This window comes from Podarcis raffonei, chromosome Z (genome assembly GCF_027172205.1).
Source record: "Podarcis raffonei isolate rPodRaf1 chromosome Z, rPodRaf1.pri, whole genome shotgun sequence".
Lineage (NCBI taxonomy): Eukaryota > Metazoa > Chordata > Lepidosauria > Squamata > Lacertidae > Podarcis > Podarcis raffonei.
Genome location: NC_070621.1, coordinates 18,787,203 through 18,812,783, shown reverse-complemented (window position 1 = coordinate 18,812,783; position 25,581 = coordinate 18,787,203). Strand labels below are relative to the sequence as shown.

General features: G+C 47.3%; 1 protein-coding gene across 1 annotated transcript; it reads right to left on the bottom strand.

Moving 5' to 3' along the window:
- Positions 1–842: 842 nt before the first annotated feature.
- On the bottom strand, positions 843–25,276 carry AGPAT2 (1-acylglycerol-3-phosphate O-acyltransferase 2). The gene is made up of 6 exons (XM_053373470.1): positions 24,849–25,276; positions 6,608–6,741; positions 4,576–4,751; positions 3,514–3,609; positions 1,654–1,726; positions 843–1,026 (listed from the first exon to the last, which is right to left on the bottom strand). Exons 1-6 carry the CDS (start codon positions 25,043–25,045, stop codon positions 860–862), a joined length of 843 nt encoding a protein of 280 aa, XP_053229445.1. The 5' UTR covers positions 25,046–25,276; the 3' UTR covers positions 843–859.
- Positions 25,277–25,581: the final 305 nt, after the last annotated feature.

Sequence of the window (25,581 nt, the reverse complement as noted above, 5' to 3'; positions counted from 1 at the left end):
CAACTCCAATGGAGACCCTCCATCCTTGGAGTTTCACAGAGACCGTCCTCGGTGGGGTTCCCCCTCCAACCCATCCTGGAACTCTGCACCCAAATCCTCTAAAGTACATATGATTAAAATGATAAAAAGCCAGCACCTCCCGTTATTACTACTTGTTTCTGTACAGAAACCCATTTCGGGACATTGCTCCCACCCAATGAGAAGTGGGCCCCAGACTGTTGGAATTGCACTGATATTTAGGAAGGGAGACATTGCGTGTCTAAGGAATGTGTGTGTGGAAAACACATACCCCAAGCAGTGAAAGACCTCCACAGTGCTGAGAGACATCATTTCATAATTCTCTGTCCAGTTATACAAACTTGAGGCAAAGTTGTTAACACTGTTCTCAACTTCCAAAGGGAAGGGGGGACAGAACCTAGAGCCCCATAGAGATGAGGTGTGGCTGAAGGAACAATAACCCTAGAACATAGGGAATGGCTGAACAGGTGAGATCCAAGCCCTTTCAAGTAAGCAGAGGAGAGAGAAAAAAATGAACACATTTCTGCCTGGATTTTGGACAGTCAAAGGGGCTTTCCCCCAAAACTCTGAAGGGTCACAGCAACAAGTTGGAGAGTGTAATCTGTGCGTTGGTGGTGGCTGGTCTGGGGAGGGGAAGCCGAAGAGGAGAACAGGAATGATAATGATAGATATATGCAGAGGCGTTCCCTTCCCCATCTCCCTTTCCCTAGGACTTTGAGGAAGAGTTTGTGAACTTTCCTGCTCCATCCTAAGCAAAGAAGAATCACCACAAAGTTTCGTTTTTGGCAACAGGTCGTTTCGAAAGGTGTGCATCTTTTGCACGGGGGTCTTCAAAAAGTTGTCACTGTGCAAGGCTGGATGCCTCTCCGTTGACTTCACTGGGCCTCCCCGACAGCCTGAGGAAGGTCGCCCTCATGCTGCTGTAACATCTGTTGGTGAGGTCGTCAACGTCTGTGGTAGTCAGACCCTCGGTTGGTATGGGGGGCAAGACTTCGATCTGGATTTTGCCTGGTGAGGGTAAACAAATTATTTATGTATTTATTTTGTCAAATTTATACATCGCTTGACTGTAAAAAAACAAACAAAAAACAAAGAGGTTGTAAAAAAGATAACTAAATTATCGATAAGAAAACAACAACAATAATCTAAGATTTCTGAAAGGCTAAGATAACAATACACTAAAGCCAGCTTAAAAGTGGCATCAACTTTCTAAACATCTGGGCAAGCTTGTCTAATCAAAATGTTTTTAGCAGGTACCGAAAAGAGTACTGCAAATGTGTCTGTCTGATGTCAACAGGCAGGGAGTTCCAACGTGCAGATGCTGCCACACTAAAAAACGCCACCAAGTGCCTGGATAACTGGGAATGTTTAAACATTCTTCCTGGAAATCAGTAGTGAGAGATACAGATGCACCTTGCCAGGGAGGGCATTACACAAAATGGGGAGCCAACACCAAGAAGTCCCTGTCAATGGGGCAGCCTCCAGTGACAGCAACCCCCCTGAATTAACCCTGAAAGGGCTTTGGAATATTGGCTATTTTGTGCAAGGGTCCAGACCACCAGGCAGACCTCTCCTTTTAAAAATAATGCACAGGGTCTGGGAAGAGGACAGTTTGCAGACCAGCCACTACCATACCTGATGTAAAGAGATTCTTCTCCGAATTGTAAAATGATAAGAAGGAGGAATACACCACAGGAATTACTGGGACCTGGAGACAAGAGAAGGCATGGGGAATGGTTAGCAACTGACCTCAAAGAGATCTGCTGTTGTTGCTACTGCATGCATATTAAAAAAGGATTTATACCCCACTTTTGGCCCTAGGATCCCTCTGGGTTCACAGATTTTGGAATGGGTATCTTCTGCAAGGTGACACTGATGCAACAGCAGTGCAATTAAAAGCAAGTAAGAGGCGACATGATAGAAGTTTACAAAATGATGCCTGGCATGGAGAAAGTGGATAGAGAAAAGCTATTCCTCACTCCCTCTGAATGAGAGAACATCCAATAAAACTGAATGAGAAAAGAAAGTCCTTCTTCACAAAGTGCACAAAGAGTTACACTATGGAAATGGCAGCAATGTCATCAGCACAGATGCCTTTAAGAGAGGATTAGACAAATGACTGGAGGAGAGGGCTATGGAAGGGCACTAGCAGCCATAAAGGCTATGCTTCATTTCCACAGTTGGGGGCAGCAATGCTTCTGAATAACAGTTGCTGGAATCTGATGGAGGTGTGAGTTGTTGCTTGTGTGTTTCCCATATAGCCATCAGGTTGGCCACTCTGAGAATAGGATGCTGGATTAAATGGCCTGATCCAACTGCAGGAAGCATGATAGCTGAAAATGGAGCCTCCATGCTCAGAGGCAGTCTACCTCTGTTGCTGAGGAATAACGGCAGAGGAGGACTGCTGCACTCAGGACCTTCTTTTGGGCTTCATATAATGGGCTGGCCTCTGTTTGTCACTATTTAATGGGGGTGATTCCACTGCATGTACTGGAACATTTGGTTCATGCACGTCCTTGGGGATCCCCAAAGGCATGCTCTCTTGGGGAGCTGGCTTCAGGCACCAGGCCTGCAGGCAGACCAACTCCACATTACAAAGATGTCTACAAACATGGCATGAAGGCTGGCAACATTAATCCCACCGTGTGGGAATCCCATGCAGATGACAGCAGTGCCTAGAGACAGACAAGTTGTGCATCCATAACAGTGACCAGCAGAGGAGAAATGACCGCTGGGATGACCACAGAGAAGATGCACCTGCAGCATAACAACCATGTTGTTGCAACAACATGCTGCAACGAAACATGTCTCTCCTGCATCGGTCTCTACAGCTACAGCCGGCACTGTAACCCTCCAAAAGTTTGACTTCACCCACAAAGGCGCACTCTTCCATTGCCTTCCAAATTTCATGCAATGAAAGGGGGTTTAATGGTTTAAAGGGGGTTTAAGGGTGTCACTGTGGTCTAAACCACTGAGCCTAGGGCTTGCTGATTGGAAGGTTGGTGGTTCAAATCCCGAAGACGGGATGAGCTCTCATTGCTCTGTCCCAACTCCTGCCAACCTAGCAGTTCAAAAGCACACCAAAAAGTGAAAGTAGATAAACAGGTACCGCTCTGGCGGAAAGGTAAATGGCATTTCCATGCGCTGCTCTGGTTTCAGTGTTCCGTTGCGCCAGAAGTGGCTTAGTCATGATGCCACATGACCCAGAAAAACTGATTGCGGACAAATGTCAGCTCCCTTAGCCAGTAAAGTGAGATGAGCGCCGCAACCCCAGAGTTGTCTGTGACTGGACCTAACGGTCAGGGGTCCCTTTACCTTTAAAGTGTGGTAAACTAATGATTAATGGGAAGGTATGTAAATACTAAACACAAGCAAATCAGGATGAGTCTCCGTTTGCTTGTAACCACCCCTTAAACAAGTACAAAATGCTGAATAAAGATGGGGTGGGGTCTCTAACCACTGTGCATGCTTTGCATGAACAAATCCGTTGGTTACCTGTGTCTGAATAGCAAGATGAAAAGCTCCCTTCTTGAACGGCAGCAACTCCCCGTTCCCATTCCTGGTACCCTCTGGGTAGATCCACACCTTGACCTGTAGAAAGACACATACAACTCTCAAAGTCTGACAGTGTGTTCTAGTGGTTAGAGTGCTAGATCATGACCTGAGAGGCCAGGGTTCAAACCCCCACTCTGCCATGATGCTTAGAAGGACTTCAGCTTCTCAGAGCTTTGGTTCAAACCTTGTGTCTCCTATGAATTCACTTCACTTTGTCTTAAGAGAGTAATATCCCTCTGTCTACCATCTGCTACAAGATGGGAGGCAAGAAATAATTCTGGCCCACCCTGCAGGATTGTTGCTAGGATTACTGAGATGATGTCCTATAAAGCGAGTGTGGTTAGAGTGTCAGACTAGCACCTGGGAGACCATGGTTCAAATCCTCACTCAGCCATGAAGCTCACTGGGTGTGACGTTGGGCCAGTTATTGTCTCTCGGTCTAATCTACCTCACAGGGCTGCTGCGGGGATTAAATGTGGGCTAGGACCTGGGAGACGCCAGGGTTCAACTCCTCACTTGGCAGTGAAGCTCACTGGAGGTACTTTGGCTGCCAGTCGCTGCCTCTCAGCCTAGCCTCCCTCACAGGGTCACTGTGGGAATAGTCAGAAGGACAGCGCTGGCCCCCGGCCTCTTAAGCGAGATGGGCGCGCAACCCCAGAGTCGGACACGACTGGCCTGTACGGGCAGGGGTACCTTTACCTTTACCTAGCCAGAAGGACCACCCTGTGTGTCATTGCATGTGCTCATTGCAGGACACCACCTGGGACCCAACCCTTGAGTTTAAGATGCCACAGTTTAAATACAATGAAATAAAGGATAACTGTCCTTCTCACAAGTGACTGATATACACAGGTAATACTTTGCAGGTTTCATTGAGTTGATCAGTGGCATTTTAGGATAAAACCACTGGATAAAACTACTGGAGATGAAATGCCACAGTACAATTCTCAAGTGCATGCACATGCAAACATATTTGCAACCCGCCTCCTGCCTGCAACTCACATTGTCTTTCATCATGGCTTGGCCCACTCCGGCCATCACGGACTTGGCGTTGCTGGTTCTCTTCCGGTTGATGAAGATGACACCACCCAGGTACATGATGAGGCCCACGGTGCCGAAGTAGAGGAGCTCCCGCTTCGCGATCTGGACGCAGCGTTCTGGAAGGATCTCCATCAAGCCTAAAGGGATAGGAGAGCAGGCGGGATGCTGAGTTCTGCTCTGTGGTCCAGTACGGATCCTCTCCCTTTCCCTTATCAGGGAGTCTCCATTGCGGCAACACAGGGCAGGAGTGTTAGATCTGGACAGAGAAGACGCCGCTGGTGCCTGACCAACCTTACAGGGCTGGTGAGAGAGTTACCAATCACCAGTTCATTTCTGGTCCCAATTCAAGGTGCTCACTTTAGTGTTCAAAGACCTGAAACAACTCAGGATCCAAATACCTGAAAGACCCCCTCCTTCCCTACAGACCCTCTTGGGTGCTGAGGTTAACACAGAGGGTCCTCTTCCTGCATAAGGACCCACTTCATTTTTATAGTTGTATGTTGTTTTAAACTGTTTTAATTTTGTAACTTGTCCTGGGGCCTTGGGGTGAAGGGCAGGTAACAACAACAAGCAAGCAAGCAAGCAAGCAAGCAAGCAAGCAAGCAAGCAAACAAACAAACAGGATAAACCTTGCACCTCTTTCAAAACTATGTTGATGCTTTGATAGGATCTAAACCAGGGGTTGGCAAGATTACCAGATGATGGGCCGGTCCATGTTCTGTACGTCGGAGGATGGGCTGGAGCATATGTGCATGTGCATGTGCACGTGCGCTCTTCTGGGTCAGGGGAGTGCCCGTGCACACACACTATTTCTGGTGCACATCCAGGTCAGAGGAGCACCTGTGCACATGCACACAGGCGCCATCAACCCAGAAGTCAGTCCCTGTGCTGTGCCAGTAAGAGTGGGCTGGGGGGTGGCAGGGGTTGTCATGGGTCTGTTAGACAAGCCCTGTGGGCTGCTACCGGCCCATGGGCCTTAGGTTGCCAACCCCTGATCTAAATTTAGAAGATGGAGAGATGTGCAGGGTGTCCTTTTGTCGAAACTTCCAACTTTCGCAGGATTCACTGGACAAAAGGTTAAGTGTCACATCTGCTGTAACACTCAGGTCCTAGTCTATGGCTCCACCCCCCACTAGCATGCGACCCCTTTATGGGTTTCTAATAGAATGCAGCCCTCAAGTTAAAAAGGGTTCCCTGCCCTGATTTAATCTTTAGACATCTGTGCTTGAGCAGCCAACAGATATTCAGTCAACTAATATATATTTTTTAAAATGTCTTACAGTGGACCTAGCTGCAGCCATCTGTGTTCTAATTAGATCTAGGCTTAACTTCTGTAATGAGCACTGTATGGGGCTGCCCTTATAGATGGCTCAGAGACTTCAGATGGTTTTAAAAGCAGCCACCAGACTTCAAAATGCCTTTATCATCTCCATTGTATTGCTGGTTGGTGTGCTTAGGTGCCCAATTCAAAGCACTGTGGGTTTTTTGTGTGTGTAATTCTTTAAAGCCCAAAATGCTTTGGGACAACAATTACCGGTATTTGGAAGGCCATTTGTACCCATTTCAACCTGCCTGCACATTAAAGATTGGAAATGTTGGCCCTAGTCATTTGCCCTCTGCCTTCGGGTAGTGAAATTGGTGGGGATTCTAGAGAGAGGGTGCCTTTTTAGTGGTGGTTCCACAGCTTTGTAGTTCATTGCTATTCGTTGCCTGTTAACCTCTTGAACATCACCACAAACAACTCTTTAAAAAAGGCTCTGAATACCATGTTTCAGGCAGCCTGTGCAATGAACTGTATTTTATATTCTGGGCTAGGTGAGCTCTGGTTGTTGTTGTTGTTTAGTTACTGCTGCCTCACTTAGCTGTTCATGTTTATACAAATTATGTTGCATTTTATATTCTATATTTCTGTTCTACTCTGGGAAAATGTCATCATCACATGAACCAGTTTTGAGTGCTGGGTCAAGGGGAAGCTTCTTCTGGCTATTCTCACCCATCATGTCCAAGATGCTTTGATGGTTCGAAACGATGACGCAGGGCCCCTCAACCTCGAAGTGCTCTAGGCCCTTCTTGTCAAACCTCAGCCCATATAAGTACTTGAAGCTCCGGACAACATTTTTGATGATCCTGTAGGCAGGAGAGGAAATGAGAGGTCAGGTAATGGGAGCATTTTAAACAAATAAAATCACATGAAAAGTGACTGGCTACTTGAGGAAAAAATTGTTACATGCCACCCCAATCTCCAAATAGTGGGAGACTCCAGGGATTCCAAGTGCTTAACCATGGTTTTGAATTCCTTGGAATGAAGGTCAGTGGACGCTGCGGTGTCTTCAGGATATGTGATTCTTTTTACACATATGCACAACCTGAGCATAGGATGGAGGGGCTCATAGCATTACCAGAACCAGTGAAGGCGGTGAAGGTCCTGTGCAAGTGCCTGGAGGTGGTTGGAGGATGGATGGCGGCTAACAGATTGAGGTTGAATCCTGACAAGACAGAAGTACTGTTTTGGGGGGGTCAGGGGGCGGGTGGGTGTGGGGGATTCCCTGGTCCTGAATGGGGTAACTGTGCCCCTGAAGGACCAGGTGTGCAGCCTGGGAGTCATTTTGGACTCACAGCTGTCCATGGAGGCACATGTCAATTCTGTATCCAGGGCAGATGTCTACCAGCTCCATCTGGTACGCAGGCTGAGACCCTACCTGCCTGCTACTTTCTCGCCAGAGTGGTGCATGCTCTAGTTATCTCCCGCTTGGACTACTGCAATGCGCTCTATGTGGGGCTACCTTTGAAGGTGACCCGGAAACTACAACTAATTCAGAATGTGGCAGCTAGACTGGTGACTGGGGGCGGCCGCCGAGACCACAAAACACCGGTCTTGAAAGACCTACACTGGCTCCCAGTATGTTTCCGAGCACAATTCAAAGTGTTGGTGCTGACCTTTAAAGCCCTAAATGGCCTCGGCCCAGTATACCTGAAGGAGCGTCTCCACCCCCATCGTTCTGCCCAGACGCTGTGGTCCAGCGCCGAAGGCCTTCTGGCAGTTCCCTCACTGAGAGAAGCAAATCTACAGGGAACCAGGCAGAGGGCCTTCTCGGTAGTGGCACCTGCCCTGTGGAATGCCCTCCCATCAGATGTCAAAGAGATAAACAACTACCTGACATTTAGAAGACACCTGAAGGCAGCCCTGTTCAGGTAAGTTTTAAATGTGTGTCATTTTAATGTGTTTTTAATCTTTGTTGGAAGCCACCCAATAATAATAATAATAATAATAATAATAATAATAATAATAATAATAATAATGATTGCACCAACAAATCTTGCTTTTCCATTAGTCATAGCTTTGGATCCAGCACACAGCAAGCAGGTCTCTGTGTCTCCAGCTTCCAGGCTGCTTCCAGCTCAGCTCATAACACACCTCTCTGGCTCTTGTTTCCCCCTTGCAAGTAGGTGAAAGGGGTGGAGGAAAGCTCACTCCCCCCCCCCCTATTAGTCTGGAGGGCCCCATTGCTTAGTTGTAGTTCTTGCAACCTGGCTCATTCTTTGGGGATGCTGATGAGAATGTGTATGTGGCCAGCAAAGGCAAGGATTTTCAACCAGTGTGCCGTGGTACCCTGGGGTGCCTTGAATGATGGTCAGGGGTGCCGCGGGCAACACTGGCCTCTGTCCCTCTTTCCTCCCCTTCCTCCTCTGATGCCCTCTTGCACCTCTGCCTCCCAAAGACTTGTGTGGCTGTTTGCTGCAGCAGCCCTGGCTAAAAGCTCCACAGGTGAATGGGGCCTCTAGGGCTGGCCAGGAGTTGAGGCTGCCTTGGAGTAAGCAAGCAAGTGGGTGAGGGAGCCCAGCCAGCCAGCCAGCCTGTCAGCCCTGGCTGTTCGGAATGGCCAGACAAGTGGGAGGCTTGGCAGGCAGGCCCGGTGGTGCCCACTGCTGCCACCCAAGATGAGTAAGGTGCAAGCCTCACATTCACAGTTGCCAAGTCTCCTTTGACGGTTCTGAGACTGGGACGGCTGCAGCTGCTGCCCAGAAGACTCCCAAGAAGGGGGGAAAGGAGAGGAAGCCAAGTGAACACAAGGGAGGGTGTTCAAAAGGGGGTGAGGGGCTGCCGGCAAGGGGTGGCATAACAGCTTCTGAGGCTCAGAGTATGTTTCCCCACAGGGGAACCGCAGAAAGAATGTAGTTGGTCAAGGGAGCCATGGACACAAAAAGGTTGAACACCTCTGAGCTAAGTTCTTACGAAGAAACTTGTCTGACCTGTTCAGCAACCTCCTCCATTAGATGCTAACCCTCACTGGGCACGGGACCCCAGAATCAGAAAGGACTTGGGGCATCATCCAGACTGACCTCCCCAACAAAAAATATAAAAGGACAGCATAAAAACAAAACAAAACCAAGATGCCTGAAAGTCAAAAGTGAGGGTGCCTGATGAATCTCTGCTGGAGGTCTGTTCTGCACAACATGGGAGCGGAGAAAATAAATGGCCAACTCCCAACACTGCAGGAGTTTGGACTAGATGACCCTCTGTTTCCTTCCAACTCTTCAATTCTGTGATGTTAATGGAGGCCAGCTTGGCCTCTTCAACATGCAGGAGAACTAGCAACAGTCATCCAGATGATCTCAGTAAGGCTAAAGTTTAGTGACCCTGATAAATTCACTATGCAAATCACTCTAATTTGCACATGAAAATTTCCCAGGAAATCTACACCACCCACCTTAAGAAGGTAAGAAGAGCCTGCTGGATCTGGCCAATGGCCCATCTAACCCATCATTCTGTCCTCAAAGTGGCCAACCGGGTGCTGCAAAGGGAAGTCGCCAAGCAGGACACAAATGCAACAGCAACTCTCCCCACCTGTACCTCCCGGCAACTGCCCTTCTGAGCTAGACTGCCCCTGGGGATGGAAGGCCTGCAAACACAGTAGTCCTCCACAGGCAGAGTCCTGCTGATTGTGTTCAGTTTCTGTTAATTGGTTCTCATGGGAAACTTACAGATTCTGGCTTCGCACAATTAACTCAAGGCAGTGTCAATTTACTCTTGGCAGAAAGCCCAGGTCTGCTTGACCTAGAAACTACTTACTCTGATTGGTTAACGACCAGAACTCAACTCTGTTATCTAGGGATTGCTAGCACAGTGTGATGTTAGGGGTGTGTTAGGAGTTAGGAGTGCTGTGTATGGTTAAGAGAGAGAGAGAGAGAAAGAAAGGATTTATTTTGTTTTGTTTTGTATGCAGAAACTCTGCTGGTTTTATTTTTCCTTTTAATAAATCCTGTAAATAGTTATTCTGAGTCTAGCTGACTAGTCATTTCCACCTCAACTAGCTTCTTCGCTGTGCAGGAAAACTCTGCTACGTTTGGGCTAAAGCCATTAGAGCTATGCCTGACACTTCAAAGTTCCATGAGATTGAACCAAAGGCCCATCTCATCCAACGTTGTCTTTTCACAGTTGCCAGCAAAATGCCTCCAATGGGAAGCTCACAAGCAGGCACACAACAGCAGAAACTCTCCTCTTGTGATTACCAGCAACTGGCGTCCAGAGGCATCTTGCCTCCAGTAGAGCATAGCCATCATGTCAACTAGCCATTGATAGTCTTGTCTTTCTCCACAATCCTCTCTTAAAGCCACTTGGTAGTTGCCAGAGCTATATGTTTGGCACCAGTCTGGCTGAAGGAGTTGCCCAAAGGAGGCATACAAGGTGCCACCCAACCGTCCCACGGACTTCACTCCGGAATTGTGTAGGGTTTACTGCTTAGTCTTCTCTTTTCCAGAAGATGTCCCGCAAGGCAGCAAAGGTATAAGATCAGAGTTTTCCTTCTCCTAGATGGTCTCCCTTCAAACCTTCTTGACCATTGGACCCACTATTGGTCTTGTCCACCGCAGCCTATCTTCACATTCAGGGGAAGTTCCTCACCTGGTTTAGCTGGCCAGTTGAAGCTGCTGTTGCATGCTGGCAGCTTCTAGGGGCCACAGGTGAGAGCTGAGTGCAGGGTGGGGACCCAAGGTGGACAGACTATCCCCGGAAGGAGCACAGCATGTCCCCCACCAGTGGTACTCCCCAACACCCCAGACACCCCTCAACAGCTGAATTTGTGTTGAATCATGACAACACAAATTATTGCTGCATTGTAATTGCCTTTGGGATTGAACCTAGGAGATGCAAAGCAGATGTGCTTTCATCAAGCTGTACCCCTTCCCCTAAGAAGAACAAGCAAGTTGTCATGGTTCTCAATAAAGGGCTGAATTATACAAGAACATATTAATAATGGTAATGATGATGAACATAGGAAGCTGCATTGGTAAAGGTAAAGGACCCCTGGATGTTTAAGACCAGTCAAAGGCAACTATGGGGTTGCGGCGCTCATCTCGCTTTCAGGCCAAGGGAGCTGGCGTTTGTCCACAGACAGTTTTCCAGGTCATGTAGCCAGCATGACTAAACTGCTTCTGGTGCAACGGAACACCATGATGAGTGCCAGAGCGCATGGAAACGCCATTTACCTTCCCGTCACAGCGGTACCTATTTACCTACTTGCACTGGCATGCTTTCAAACTGATAGGTTGGCAGGAGCTGGCACAGAGCAATGGGAGCTCTGTCAGCAAGCCTAAGAGGCTCAGTGGTTTAGACCACAGCGCCACCCGTGTCCCTAGGAAGCTGCCTTATACTGAGTCAAACCCTTGGTCCATCTAGCGCAGTATTGTGTCTACACTGACCAGCATGAAGTGCTTTGCCACCCTGGCTGGAGTACAGGGAGGTCCTCAGTTGCTTGGTTCACGAGGCACCAAGCCTCTTCCTTTCTGCAGCTGGCTTCTCTCCAGAGAACTCCTCCCTGGGCACATGAGAGCAGCGGAGTGGACCCTGCCCTCTCTCAGGTGAGAGCAGACGAGTGGTGGATGAGTGTTCCAGCTAGTGTGTGCACTCTTGGGATAATGTGTAACTTGCCCCACCTTCCAGCTTCAAAAGCCGAGAATGGCTTGTTGCCTCTGTAGTGTGTTGGAGTATAGTTGCTAGGGTGCCCTGGGAGACAAAAGGTAAAGGTAAAGGACCCCTGACAGTTCAGTCCAGTCACAGACGACCCTGCGGTTGTGGCACTCATCTCGCTTTACAGGCTGAGGGAGCGGGCGTTTGTCCGCAGACAGGTTTTTCCAGGTCATGTGGCCAGCATGACTAAGCCGCTTCGGAACACCGAAATCAGAGCAGAGCAAGGAAATGCCGTTTACCTTCTTGCTGGATCGGTACCTATTTATCTACTCCAACTTTCTGGCATGCTTTTAAACTGCTAGGTTGACAGGAGCTGGGACTGAACAACGGGAGCTCAACCTGTTGCAGGGATTAAAACCGCCGACCTTCTGATTGGCAAGCCCAAGAGGCCACCCACGTCCCTATGCCCTGGGAGAAACCATCCATCCATTTGGTCACAAAGGTCATGGGTGTGACCTTGGGGGCTGGTAACTACCTCTCTCGGCATAACCTACCTCACAGGGTTGTTGTGGGGATTAAATGAGGACTAGGCCCTGATGGAGACCAGGGTTCAGATCCCTCCCAACTCAGTCCTGAAGCTCACTGGGGGTGATCTTATGCTAGAGAGACTAGCTTTCTTGTATCCTAGGACAGAAACTTAATAAACAGTCATGAAATAGTTACAGGTAGGTAGCCATGTTGGTCTGCCATAGTCAAAACAAAATTTAAAAAATCCTTCCAGCACCACCTTAGAGACCAACTAAGTTTGTTATTGGTATGAGCTTTCGTGTGCATGCACACTTCTTCAGATACACTGAAACAGAAGTCACCAGAACTTTATATATAGTGAGAGGGTGGGGAGGGGTATTACTCAGAAGGGTGGTGGGAATGGGTGATTAGCTGATAGGTGTAGTAAACCTGTATCTGAAGAAGTGTGCATGCACACGAAAGCTCACACCAATAACAAACTTAGTTGGTCTCTAAGGTGCTACTGGGAGGAATTTTTTTAGTGCTTTGGGGTTTGGAACCACCTTTCCTCCCTTAGATGCTCTGCAGCAAATTAACTCATCAGCAAGAAGGCCGCATCCCCAGAAACCGGCCTGGCTGCTTTTCCCTCACGCTTCAAAGCAGTTGAGCAGGTGGAGCTCTTGTCAGTTTGGACAAATGTATCCAATTTCTTGAATCCGGATTCTGACATCTGACATCTGTCTTGCAAGATATCATCTTGCAAGATACTGCCAAAGTCTTGTGAAGTCTCACGTGCTCCATGAGATCTCGCAATATTTAAAAGAGACCTCTCCAGAAATTTGTGCCACTTGAGGGTGATGCTTCTCCACTGGAGACAGAGGCAAAGTGGGTGCCACCTCCCTGGGTGTCTGTCATTCAGGGTGGGTGTCTCCCACAGCCTCATCAGTGGGCCAGGACCAAGAGGCCCTGATGGCCACCAAACCTGTATGGCTTTAAAAGAGAATTGGATGAATTCATGGAGGAGATGAGGTGTTCAGTGCCTAGTAGCCCTAACGCCAATGCTCTGCATACACAGTTGGAGGCAGTAATGCTTACGAATGCCAGTTTCTGGACCACAGGAGAGGAGAGTACCCTCGTGCCAACTGCTTGCAGGTTTCCTATTGGGGGCAACTTGTTGGCCACTGTGAGGACAGCATGGCCTGATGGGCCACTGGCCTGATCAAACCGGCTCTCCTTATGTTCTTAATCTGGTGATGTGAATTTCCTGGGAAATCTTCATGTGCAAATTAGAGTAATTTGCATAGGGAATTTATTGGGTCCAGGGTCCTGGACTACTCTAAGATCCCCTTAGGCCTGATCCACCAAGGCTCATGTCCACACGTAGCCTAGTACAGTAAAAGCACAGCCAAGGAAAAAACGGACTTCCAGGATCCATTACAGGTATGCTTGCGTTTGTACCTAGCCTCATCTAATGGGAGGACGTCCAGTTCTAATAACAACCTTATGAAACAAACTTTTTTTCTGTTGCCAGAGGAAAATAAATAAATACAGCGGTACCTCGGGCTAAGTACTTGATTCGTTCCGGAGGTCCATTCTTAACCTGAAACTGTTCTTAACCTGAAGCACCACTTTAGCTAATAGGGCCGGAGCACAATTTCTGTTCTCATCCTGAAGCAAAGTTCTTAACCTGAGGTACTATTTCTGGGTTAGTGGGGTCTGTAATCTGAAGCGTATGTAACCCGAGGTACCACTGTAAAGCACTGCTAAAATTACTGCCCTCGCTTCACAGTTGTTAGCCACCCCAAGAGCATTAGAAACACTTGAGGTGGTATTCTTCTTCTTTTTAGGAAACTGCCTTTCACTGAATCAGAGCAAACTGGGGCGGGGGCAGGGGGGGACTCACTCCCAGCCCTAGGTGGAGATGCCCTGCCTCTGGCAATGGTCCACTCCTATGAAGAAAGACTCCATTCCATGGTTCTGAAGTAAGAGCCAATCCATTGCAGTTTTGCAAGCCATGGCACTTCCATCTCCTCCTTTGCAAAATCAACAGAGCATGCTAGTTTTTAGTTTTTTTGTTTGTTTTTTTTGCAGACAGGGGGGAGGAACATCCTCTATGGCATGAGTAGGCAAACTAAGGCCTGGGAGCTGGAGCCGGCCCAATCGCCTTCTAAATCCGGTCCACCTACGGTCTGGGAATCAGCATGTTTTTACATGAGTAGAATGTGTCCTTTTATTTAAAATGCATCTCTGGGTTTTTTGTGGGGCATAGGAATTCGTTCATTTTTTCTTCTTCAAAATATAGTCCAGCCCCCCACAAGGTCTGTGGGACAGTGGACCGGCCCCCTGCTGAAAAAGTTTGCTGACCCCTGTTCTATGGCAACCTTCTGTCCAGGAGGAAGGACCAGGGTTCAGAGATGGAGCACCTGCTCTGCATGCAAAGGGCCCAGGTTCAATCCCTCTGGGAATATCAAGGTAGGGCTGGGAATGTCTCCAATCTAAAACCCTGGAAAGCCAGTGCTGCCGCCAGTCAGTGTTGGTGACACTGAATTAAATGGACTGACTCAGTCTAAGGCAGCCTCTCTTTGTCCAGAGCAGACTTGCTGCCTTCCACCTCTCCCTCCTCCCCCTTCACTCACACAACCTTACACACACAGAGACAGACTTTGCACACAGGAAACAGTGTTTGTCGAAAAGGAACACGGCGTTTTTGCAACAGTCAACTTTCTCTGACTTCCTTATGTCATGATTTTTAGTTACTCTCTGATTACAGCATCTTGAACCCTCACCCAGGACTGAAATGACGATAGGGTCATGATGTTACACTCAGCTCCACCACCACCACAGCCCTATCAGAAAGCATTGCAACATTTTCCTCATGACACAGATGTCGGCTGCACCAGGAAATCCACCCCCCCCCCAAGAAAACAGTTAAAAACATAAAAGGCAAAAGCGTCCCTAGGTATGTAGAATGCCTTTTTTTGTTTTGTTTCCTTATTCTTGCCTGTGTGGGTGGCCTCATTCTGACAAGGCCTGAACCATAAATTCATACAGTAAGCCTGATTCAAGGCACCAAATTCTCTGAAAAACAGGAGTAGCCAGCACTGCCACACAACTTGGTCATGCACCTCTAAGGACTTTGAAGATTCCTCAGAAAAGGCCCAAATGAAAATGCCACACTTTATTCATAGCATCAGCACAAAGGGAGGCCCAGGTGCCATGAAGTCTGAAGCAACCCCTCTCACTCTCAACTCAACAGGGTTGTTGTGAGAATAAAATTGGAAGGGCTGATGCAGAAAACCCATCTATGCAGCCTTGAATCACTTTATACGGGACTGCCTCTCCTGGTATGCCCCGCGGAGGACCTTACGGTCCACAAATGACAACATTTTGGAGGTCCCAGGTCGCAAGGTGGTTAGACTGGTCTCAACTAGGGCCAGGGCCTTTTCAGTATTGGCCCCAACTTGGTGGAACGCTCTGTCACAAGAGACTAGGGCCCTGCGGGACTTGACATCTTTCCACAGGGCCTGCAAGACAGAGCTGTTCTGCCTGGCCTTTGGTTTGGACTCAGTCTGACCCTTATGTTTCCCTCCCCCTTATGGTTTTGATCTATGGGCTACTTTTAAAATGAGGCTGCATTTTAAATTGCATTTTAACCTGTATTTTAAATTTGTGTCCCCCCCCCCTATTATGTTTTTTACTGAAATTTTAATGCTGTTAGCTGCCCTGAGCCTGGCTCTGGCCGGGTATAAATAAAATTTATTATTATTATTATTATTATTATTATTATTTATTATTATTATTATCTACAAACCACCAGCTGGATCAGTGCTCTGTTCTTACAGTGACCAACCTGATACCCCAAAGGGGAAACCAGCAAACAGGATTCAAGCACAAGATCTCTCTCCCCTCCTGTGGTTTCCAGGAACTGGTATTCAGAAGCACCTATGGAGGCAGAGCACAGCCATTATGGCCAGTAGCCCTCATTAGCCCTCTCCTCCTTTATGTATTTGTATAATCCTTTTTTAAAGCCGTCTAGGTTGGTGACTGTTACTGCCTCCTATGGGAGTATCGTTTAACTATGTGCTGTGCAAAGAAAGGCTTTCTTTAAATTAAAAAGTCCCCATTGCTGCAAACTTTCTTCAAAGGGGAGCCGCTCCATTCTAGGAAGGAATAAGGAGCAATATAAACTTAACAAGATTATTGTAAAACAAGAACCAGCCAACAAAACAGGCTCCCTTCCATTGGTTGAGTGTACATACCAAACATCTGAAGCACATGGCTTTCCCTCAAAGAGCCCTGGGGACTTTGTTTTACCTTTCACAGCGTTCCAGTTCTCAGGATTCTTTTTTTTTCTTTTTAAGGGGGTTGGGTGGGTTGCTTTAAATTTGCAGTGTGTACATAGCCTTATACACAAACCCAGTCCTGGCTCTTGGAATCCAAAGTTAGCTAGATCACAGCCTTTGTGGACAAGGCCAGATTAACCCCCTTTGCAGCTTATATAAATCTCAGGGCAGGGATATTTGATGACCAAGGAGGCCAGAGAACGTTTTCCAAAGAACCACACTAGCCACTAAATTGTGGCACAGGAGTAGATCAATCCCTTCTGGAGGTGACCTACTGGCCAGGGTGGCCTTTCTGGGTCAGGTCAACACCTTGGTACACTAAGGTTGTATAACAAACAACATTACTACTACTACTTTTTTTTTTAATGTCAAACTGTATCCCCAAAACTGGTCCACTGGCATCTCGCTATTCAGCCTGGCATCCGGCTGCTGCAAAAAGTGTGCAACCCCAGAACTGCAAAACCAGAACCACACTGTTAAGTTCTGAGGCTGTTCTGGAACCCTGGTTGATAATGAACAGGAGTCTTTTCCTCTGGTGCGAACCTGGCACATAAAAAGCTGCTTTCTATTGAGTCATTGGACCATTGGTCCATTCAGTTCCATATTGTCTACACTGACTGGCAGTAACTCTTCAGCCCTACCTGAAGGTGACACTGGGGATTGAACCCAAGACCTTCTGCATGCAGATCAGGGGCTCTTCCACAGAGCCACGGCCTTTCCCTAATTTCATTGGTCTACTCTGAGTAGAGTTTCATCAACTGCAGCCGCAGAGGTTGCTCTATACATAGATATACAGATATAGACATGTCTCAGTTCAGGCAGGCCAGCAGTGTTGTCACAGCTCAAGGACACATTCCAAGCACACTCATGTACTCCAGGAGCAGCAGGGCCCATGGGGAGAGGGTTGGGGGCAGAGGGGTGGTCAAGGAAAGAGCACTGGAGGCTGGACAGAGAGGGCCAAAGGGCCACATGTGGCCTGAGAAGTTTCCAGCTGCTGCTTTAGGACTTTAAAATCTCTTGTTGTTTAATGGCCTTTGTGTTTGCTTGATGCCAGAACTTACTATGCCCTGCAAATAAATAAACTCTGCCACCCCTGGTGAATGTGCATCTAGGATTTCTATTTATAGGCTCTAAGAGGATGAGTAAGTGTGATCACCGCCCCTTTGCATGTGGGCCACGCTGCATCCTTGATCCCTTTTTAAGTGGCTTCTGGGGCTAATGCTCACACATTAGGATTTTTCTTTTGCTCCTTCTTTTGCAGGCTTCATCTGGCTGGGCCTGTGGGAAGAGCTGCTAGGAGGGGAATGTGAGGACTGGCAGTAAGGGGTGTGTGTGGGGGAACAGATTAGTTGAGCAACCAGTTGTTTCCTGTCCGGTCTGCAGGACAATCTCAGAGAGTTCCTGTGTGTCAGAAGGATCCCAAACTAGGAGAGCCAGCCAATATTTCTAGGACAGGCTGTTAATGCAGGCTCTGCAAACAAGCATTTAGCTGAATTGTTCAAGGCTTTGACTTGCTAGCTGGGACTGATGGGAGCTTTGGTGCAAAACACCTGGAGGGCACCAAATGTATGAGGAAGGGCTGCAGCTCAGTGGCAGATCACTTGCTTTGCTTGCAGAAGGTCCTGGGTTCAACACCCAGCAGATCTCCTCCAGGTAGGTCTTGGGAAAAGACTCCCTTCCAGAAGCCCCCTCGTGAAGCAGATGTCAGCCAGTGTAGACAGTAGACCAAGAGTCTGACTTAGTAGAAGGCATCTTCCTAAGTTAAATATAAGTAGCAACCTCCTATTAAATTTAGCCCTTTACTCAGAACCATGACAATAATCTTCATTTTTAGGGGAAGGTTTGCTGCTCCAAGGTACAGCCCCTGCTGCAGTTCTGTGAAGGGTGAACTGCAGTTCCCATGATTCATTGAGGGAAGTACAAATAGATAAATATAGGGTGCAGATCTATCCTATATTTAACATGCCAGTGTTAGGCTGGGTACACATCACACATAAACCCCGTCCCACATCTCTCAGAACTCAATTTTTTCTAACCCCCAGAACTCCCTGCCTATGGATATTGGTCAGGCGCCTTTGCTATACTCTTTTCGGCACCTGCAAAAAACAATCTGATGTAGACAAGCCTATGCAGCTATTTAGAAAGCAGATGTGAGTCTATTGCTATTTTAACTTTTTGAATGTGTTAAATTATTGTTAATTCTTCCTGTTAATAATTTTATTGTTTTGTCTCTGTTGTTAACTGTGTTAAAGTTTTTCTTTCTTAAATCATGAAGCGCTGTATAGATTTTATGAAATAAAAAAGTTACAAGCGCTTAGCTTTCCCCAAAGAGTTATAGGCACCACAGTTTGTTAAAGGCACTGGGAACTGTAGCTCCCTGGGGAGCAAAACTACACTTCCCAAGATTCTTTGGGGGAAGAAACCAAAGGCATGGGGTGTCTGCAGGTCTACTCTGCACATTTAAACAGGTCAACTCTGCACATGTCCTGCCAACCTAGCAGTTTGAAAGCACGTCAAAGTGCAAGTAGATAAATAGGTACCGCTCCGGCAGGAAGGTAAACGGCGTTTCCGTGCGCTGCTCTGGTTCGCCAGAAGCGGCTTAGTCATGCTGGCCACATGACCCAGAAGCTGTACACCGGCTCCCTCGGCTAGTAAAGCGAGATGAGCGCCACAACCCCAGAGTCGTCCGCAACTGGACCTAATGGTCAGGGGTCCCTTTACCTTTACTTTACTCTGCACATGACTAACTCCATATCTAACCCTCCAACTTGTGTGCAGCTGTACTTACAAGTGGCCTGTGGCCCCTGGAATGTTACCTGTAAAGGAATGCACACCTGGGGGGCTCGCAAAAGGAAGGCTTCCCACCTCTTGCCCTTTGTGTGGTGGGTGTTGTCCTTGTAAAAAGCATGCAAATAAGTGACCGTGTGGCAAAGTGTCAGGCCTCTCCACAGGCATTCCTGCTAAACAAAATTCTTGCCTCAACTTGCCTCCTTTAAGTAAAGCTTTTGACATGAAAGCATCATTAGGCAACACACAAACACACAGAAAGAGAGAGAGAGAGAGAGAGAGAGAGAGAGAGAGAGAGGTGTGTGTGTTTGGAGCTCACACACCTCTGAATACCTCACAGGACACAAACAATTTTAGTCTGTCAGGGTGTGGAGCAACACAAGAAAGGAGGAAAGGGGTGTGAAAGGGGAATTCTGACACCCACATCCCATGCCCCACTCACAACCCGGCCATTTATTTTTGCTCGAGGGGGAGAGAAATCTCACATTTGCTCACATTCTAGTCCTCATGGACTTGAAGAAAAGGCTGAATTAAATAGGAGCACAGCCTTTTATGGAGTCAGAACCAGCGACGCGGACTTATAAAAAATATTGGGGGGGCCCGGGAAAGCTCATGAATAATAAATAAGCTCATGAATATGCAAATAAAGTGGCGCCGCCTCCTCGTGAGCGAATAGGGGAGAGCGTGCTGCGCCTATTAATCAGCTCCAAAGGAAATTGGGTGGAGCTTTTGCTCGGGAGGGAGGGCAGGAGGCATGCAGCCCGCCCCCCCTGTGCATTTTGGGCTGGGGGAGGGGCGGCGATGGCGCTCTGCTGGAGGGGCGCCGGAGATTATTGGGGGGGCGGAGCCCCCCCAAACGAATTTTTGAGGGGGCTCGGGCCCCCTCAAGCCCCATGGAGTCGGCGCCTATGGTCAGAACACAGGTCCATTCTAGCTCCATATTGTCTACACTGACTGGCATCAGCTGTACTCCAGGGTTTGTTCTAGTCCTCATAGTATTGAAGAAAGGGCTGCATTCAGTAACCAGATTTCATCTTGGCAGCTGACAAAAGTGACCACAGGTTTTTGGGGGTGGGTTGGGAGTGGCTCAGCAGAGCACACTGAGGAGGCCTACACCATGAAATTGCTGGTGGTGCAGCTCAAGTTAATTTAGACCCTGAACTTAATACTATTAAGGCAGTCATTTCTGTGTATTGTATCCACCAGGGAAAGGGACACACAATTCTGGATGAGAGTAAAAAGTTGGCATGGTGGATGGTGGGGGTGGAACTGAGGTTCCCTTTCACACCAGCTCAGTTTTCCCAGCCATGAGAGCAGCCTGGGGGGGGGGGCGGGGGCAGGGAGGGGCAGCTGCCCCTCCAAAATCAATAAAAATACATAGCTAACTGAGGTTCTGCCCCCCAGAAAACAAAAGGCCTGCCCTTTCAACAAAAATCCAGACTACACCCATGTTCCCATGTAGGGCATTTCAGGAAAAGTGTTTAAAGAAACTTTAAATAAAGAGGTCTTTTATTTAATACAGTGGTACCTTGGTTCTCAAAAGCCTTGGTTCCCAAATGCAAAAAACCCTGAAGTAAGTGTTTTCGATCGTTTTTCGGAAGCCGAACGTCCAATGTGGCTGTTGGCTATTGTTTCGGGGGCGCCTGCACCAATCATAAGCTGCGCCTTGGTTTTTGAACATTTCAGAAGTCAAACGGACTTCTGGAACGGATTAAGTTTGGCGCTTTTGTTTTTGCTATTTATTTTGCGTTTTTGTTTTTGAGGCTTTTTGGGTTAATTTAGTTTTGTGACTATGTGGAACCCAGTTCAGCTACTGATGGATTGATTGACTGTGTGACTGCGGAAATGGATAAAAGCCCATCCAAACAATGACTATCATCAGTACAGGTTAGAATTTTTTAAAATTTTAATTTTTATCATCTACAATACTATCTTATTTATTTTACAGTACAGTACATTGATTATTGCTTTCATTTTATGGATCAATGGTCTCAGTAGTAAAATTCATATTAAATTGCTGTTTTAGCGGTTGTTTTTAAAAGTCTGGAACGGATTAATCAGTTTTGCATTACCTTCTATGGGAAAGTGCGCCTTGGTTTTGGAATCGACTTCCGGAACAGATTAAGTTTGAGTACCAAGGTACCACTGTACTATATTTCTCCTACAAGGTTTACAAGAGGAATATGTGTGTCTATTGCATAAAAACACTTTGGTACACATAAACACCCTGGTTTGGAGAACAGCCATGTTGGTGCAATATATTTCCAGTTGCAGTAAAGGGAATGCACACACACATTTTCTGCAAACACACCAGCAGAACAATTAGCAATCACTTCATGACACATGATTGACAGGAGTGGCTTTGTTCCAATGCCCAACCTCCGAACTTCTGCACATTAAATTCTGAAATGTCCCAATAAAGCCAACATCAAAACCAGTTGAAATGCAAGTTAATTGGGGCTTTAAAATAATAATAATTAAAAGGCTGTTGTGTGAATTTCAAGATTCTCTCAGTAACCATGAGGGCTAGATGCTTGAAATAATTCAAGTTGTGTCCCTTGATCACCCAAGGAAGTGAAGGTCCACAAAGAGAGGTTATCTTCTTCTCACCCCTTTCAACAGACCTAGATGCCCTGAAGCATTATAAAGAAGTAAAATTTGGGTGGGTCTGGAATGCTGATCTCTGCTTGCTCAGAAGTCAGTATGTGCAGCCAGACGAAGACACTTCAACTCACACTATTGCACTAAAACACCCACCCAACACTCTCACTCTCTCTGAAATGGAAATGCAGGCCTAGTTATTTCATGCAAAATAATGGCAACATTTAAATTGCCATAATATTTTTGCGGTTGGTTATTCAGCAGTATGGATACTAGCATGTGTTTTAAAAAAAAAATGCTGTGGAAATCCAGACTGACCTGCCACCTGCCAGGCAGGGCCTGATTCTAGAAACCACACATAGCAAGAGTGCTGTAATTAGAGTTGATTCAAAATAGCAGCTCATTATCTTTGCTGCAGCTCCCTTAGACCAGCCACTATGCAACACCATTTAATTAGGGGGAAATATATCATGGATCTCTTGCAGAGAAAGAAATCAAGTTCATGGAAGTGGGAACTGTGACCCCCGTTTTGTGTAGCACAAGCTGGCTTCCAAAACTAAAGGGGTGGAGGGGATAAAAAAGCAATGGAGTTGTGGTCCAACTTTGATGTATTATAATTATTGTATAATTGTATTTTAGAATGTTGCTTTTGAATGCTATGAGCTGCCTTGCATACCACCTTGGGAGGAAGCAGGTATAACTATAAACACGTTAAATAATAGGTCCATTGACACTAATGGACCCAAATCAGTCAAGCCCTTTAATTCCAGTGTGTTTACTCTAAGGAGATATTGTTGGATAAAACGCCTCTGAAGATGTTGGGTGATATGCTGATTATTTTTTTTTAAAGAAACTGCCTGCAAAGTAGATGCTGGTGATTTCATTAATGTTTCATTGGATTATGCTAAACTAATAAGGGAAGAGAAATGAGATCTCAGTCTACTTTTTTTTAAGAGGAGAGAGAGAGAGAGAGAGAGAGAGAGAGAGAGAGAGAGAGTGTAATAGTAAGAAGCTAGTCCAAACTCACATCTCCACTTTTAAAAAATTTTTAATTCCCCAGAGTGGCTGGGGAAACCCAGCCAAATGGGCGGGGTATAAATAATAAAATATTATTATTATAAAAAGGCTAAATTCGCGCTATACTGTACATTTAAAAACACCCCTCCCCAAAAGAATCGTGGGAACTATATTTCACAAGACTTCAATTTCCAACTCCCTTAAACTACAGTTCCCAGGATTCTTCAGGGGTGGGTGGGTGGAAATATGCTCTAAATATGTGGTGCATATGCAAGCCAGAAAGCAACTTTCATGCCCTCCAACATTTCTCCGATGAAAATAGGGACATCCCATTCCAGAATGATAATTTTACTATATATACCCCACACATCTTACTGGGTTGCCCCAGCCACTCTGGGCAGCTTCCAACATATTTGAAACGTAATAAAAGATTAAACATTAAAAAAAAAACCTTCCCTATACAGGATTGCCTTCAGATGGCTGGGGGGTCAGATAACTCCATACCCTCCAACATTTTTCCAATGAAATTAGGGACATCCTAAGGAAAAGTGGGACAATCTGGGATCAAATCGGAAACCAGGACGGCTTCTCTAAACCAGGAACGTCACTGGAAAATAGGGGCACTTGGAGGGTCTGAACTTTTTAAACGTACACAGATGACGCATCAATGCTTTGGGCAGGTTTAATTTAGACTGGAATCAGGAAAGAATGCTGGAGACAACTGTCATAGCTGGGTGGGTGTGCACAATTTCCCCAAGTCTAGAGGGGGCAGTCTTCTGAGCAGCCAGCTGCGTATTTTGTTCTTGGGTTTGTTGTTTTTTGCAATAGCAAGGGGAGGTAGAGGTGTGAGATGACACCCTGACCAAGTGGTTCCCAAAGTGTGCAGTAACATGGCGGGGGCGGCGGCGGCGGGAGGAGGCTGATTCCCTGGGGGGCACTAAGAGACAAGAGGGGGGCAGAATGGCGCTGAAGGTGTAAATGACTATTACACTTTGAAAAGCTGCTATCACTGGATCAAGTTCCTCCAATTAAGCCAAAGTGTTTTAATTGGATTTTGAGTAAATGTGCAATTAATTGTTGCCGTTTTGAATTTTACTGTTATTGTCTGTTATTGGGACCGTGATTCTACAGCAGTTTGACTTCACCCCCGGAGGCGCATTCCACTGTCTCTCGAGACAGATGGATGCCAACAAAAAAATTCTGAACAATGTCTTTTTATAGGGTAGGGTAGCAGGCGCTGGGGTTGAGTTTATGGAGGCAAGGGGGCGGTGGCCGAAAAAGTTTGAAAAGCGCTGCTCTATGCACAGAGAGTCCGGCCCCCCCCCACCCCGGTGTGAGATTTGGGGCTCTTGTAAAGTGTGCGCGCGTGAGATTTGAGGAAGTGAAGGATCAAGGTTTCTTAAGAGAATGGAAAGCAAAAGCAGCCTTTCTCAACCTGTTGAGACCGCTGGTTTAAAGCGAGATTTCTCTATCCTAGCTTGCTCTCTACTCTCCAGGAAGAGGCAGGACTTGCAAACCCGGAAGAGCGGAGGAGGAAAACTCTCCCTCCAGAAAAGGCTCGCTCCACAAGTCACCAAAACGGAAAGGTTGCATTAAGAGTTTTGCTAGAAGGCAGCAGAGAAAACGGCTTCCAAAGACATTGCATGAGCCGCGTTCTGTGGATTTTTGCAAATATTTTAAGGGCGGCAAAACATAAATTTTAAAAAAGCAGTCACTTGTATTAAGACACGTGTGTGGGGAAAACAAGGAGCCTGTCCTTGGCAGAGGTGAGCCTCCAAACGTTGCCACACTTTGCAAACTGCCTGCTAAACATCCGTGAAAGAAAAGCACGAGGAGAGCTTGCGAGCGCGCGCAGAGCTCCACGCCCTGAGTGGGAAAGGAATCCCGACCCGGGAAAGGAAACGGTGGGAGGGATGTCACAGAATCGTAGAATGGGAAAGGACGCAAAGGATCATCTAGTCCAACCCGCTATGGTGTGTGTGTGTGTGTAGCCCAAACTCTCAGCTATTATTGCAAAGAACACCCCAAATAAATAAAGGAGATCGGGGAAGCGGAGAAGCTTCCAAGCTCACGTCATGTTGTGGACAGTCCTTCCTCGGTTCCATAGGAGGCAGACGGGGGCGGTGAAGGTGGAGGCAACCACGCAGAGGACGCAGTAGAAGCCAATCTTCGCCTTGAACTTGGCCCGTGGGCTGAGCTCCAGCACCAGTGCCACCAGAACCAGCATGAGGGGCACCCAGAAGAAGAGCCACCCGCCTTGGTTCTCCATCCTGCGCGCAAAAGAGCGCCGGGGGACCGCAATAAAAAGTCTCGCTCTCCCCTTTTGGGGGGTCCTGTGGAGAGGGGCTGCCGGGATTCCACGCAGCGCACAGCCCGGGAGAGCCGCGTAGTGGAGCGTGAAACGTTGTAGGCGCGGAAGGAAAGGTGACAGTGGCAGCAGCAGTGACGGCACGCAACTCCAGGCGGCTCAGCCGGGCCCGTCCCGTCCCTTAATGGGCGGACACACCCGGCGGTCACGCCCTCCTCGCTCTCGGTTGCTTTTCGGCGCCCGGGCTTGGCTTTCCAAGAGAGGGAGCTGCTTTAGGGCTGAGTTAGAGCTTTGATCAAGTCCTCCGCCTGAAAAGAAAGAAAGATTCTAGTCCTCACGATTCTGGAGAAATAGCTGAATTAAACAGAAGCACATGTCGATCTAGTTCAGCACTGTCTACATGGACTGGCCGCAGCTCTCCAGGAATTTCAGGCAGGAGGCATTCTCTGCCGAGTAAGATGCTAGTCCTCATAGTTTTAGAGAAAAGCCTGGATGAA

What these genes read in the sequence shown, in the direction of transcription:
- AGPAT2 (XM_053373470.1), bottom strand. Translation starts at nt 25,045, where the DNA reads ATGGAGAACCAAGGCGGGTGGCTCTTCTTCTGGGTGCCCCTCATGCTG. An exon ending in AGGACTGTCCACAACATGAC is followed by an intron (nt 6,742 to 24,848) that starts GTGAGCTTGGAA and finishes TCCTGCCTACAG; the next exon opens with GATCATCAAAAATGTTGTCC. An exon ending in AAGCCATGATGAAAGACAAT is followed by an intron (nt 3,610 to 4,575) that starts GTGAGTTGCAGG and finishes GTCTTTCTACAG; the next exon opens with GTCAAGGTGTGGATCTACCC.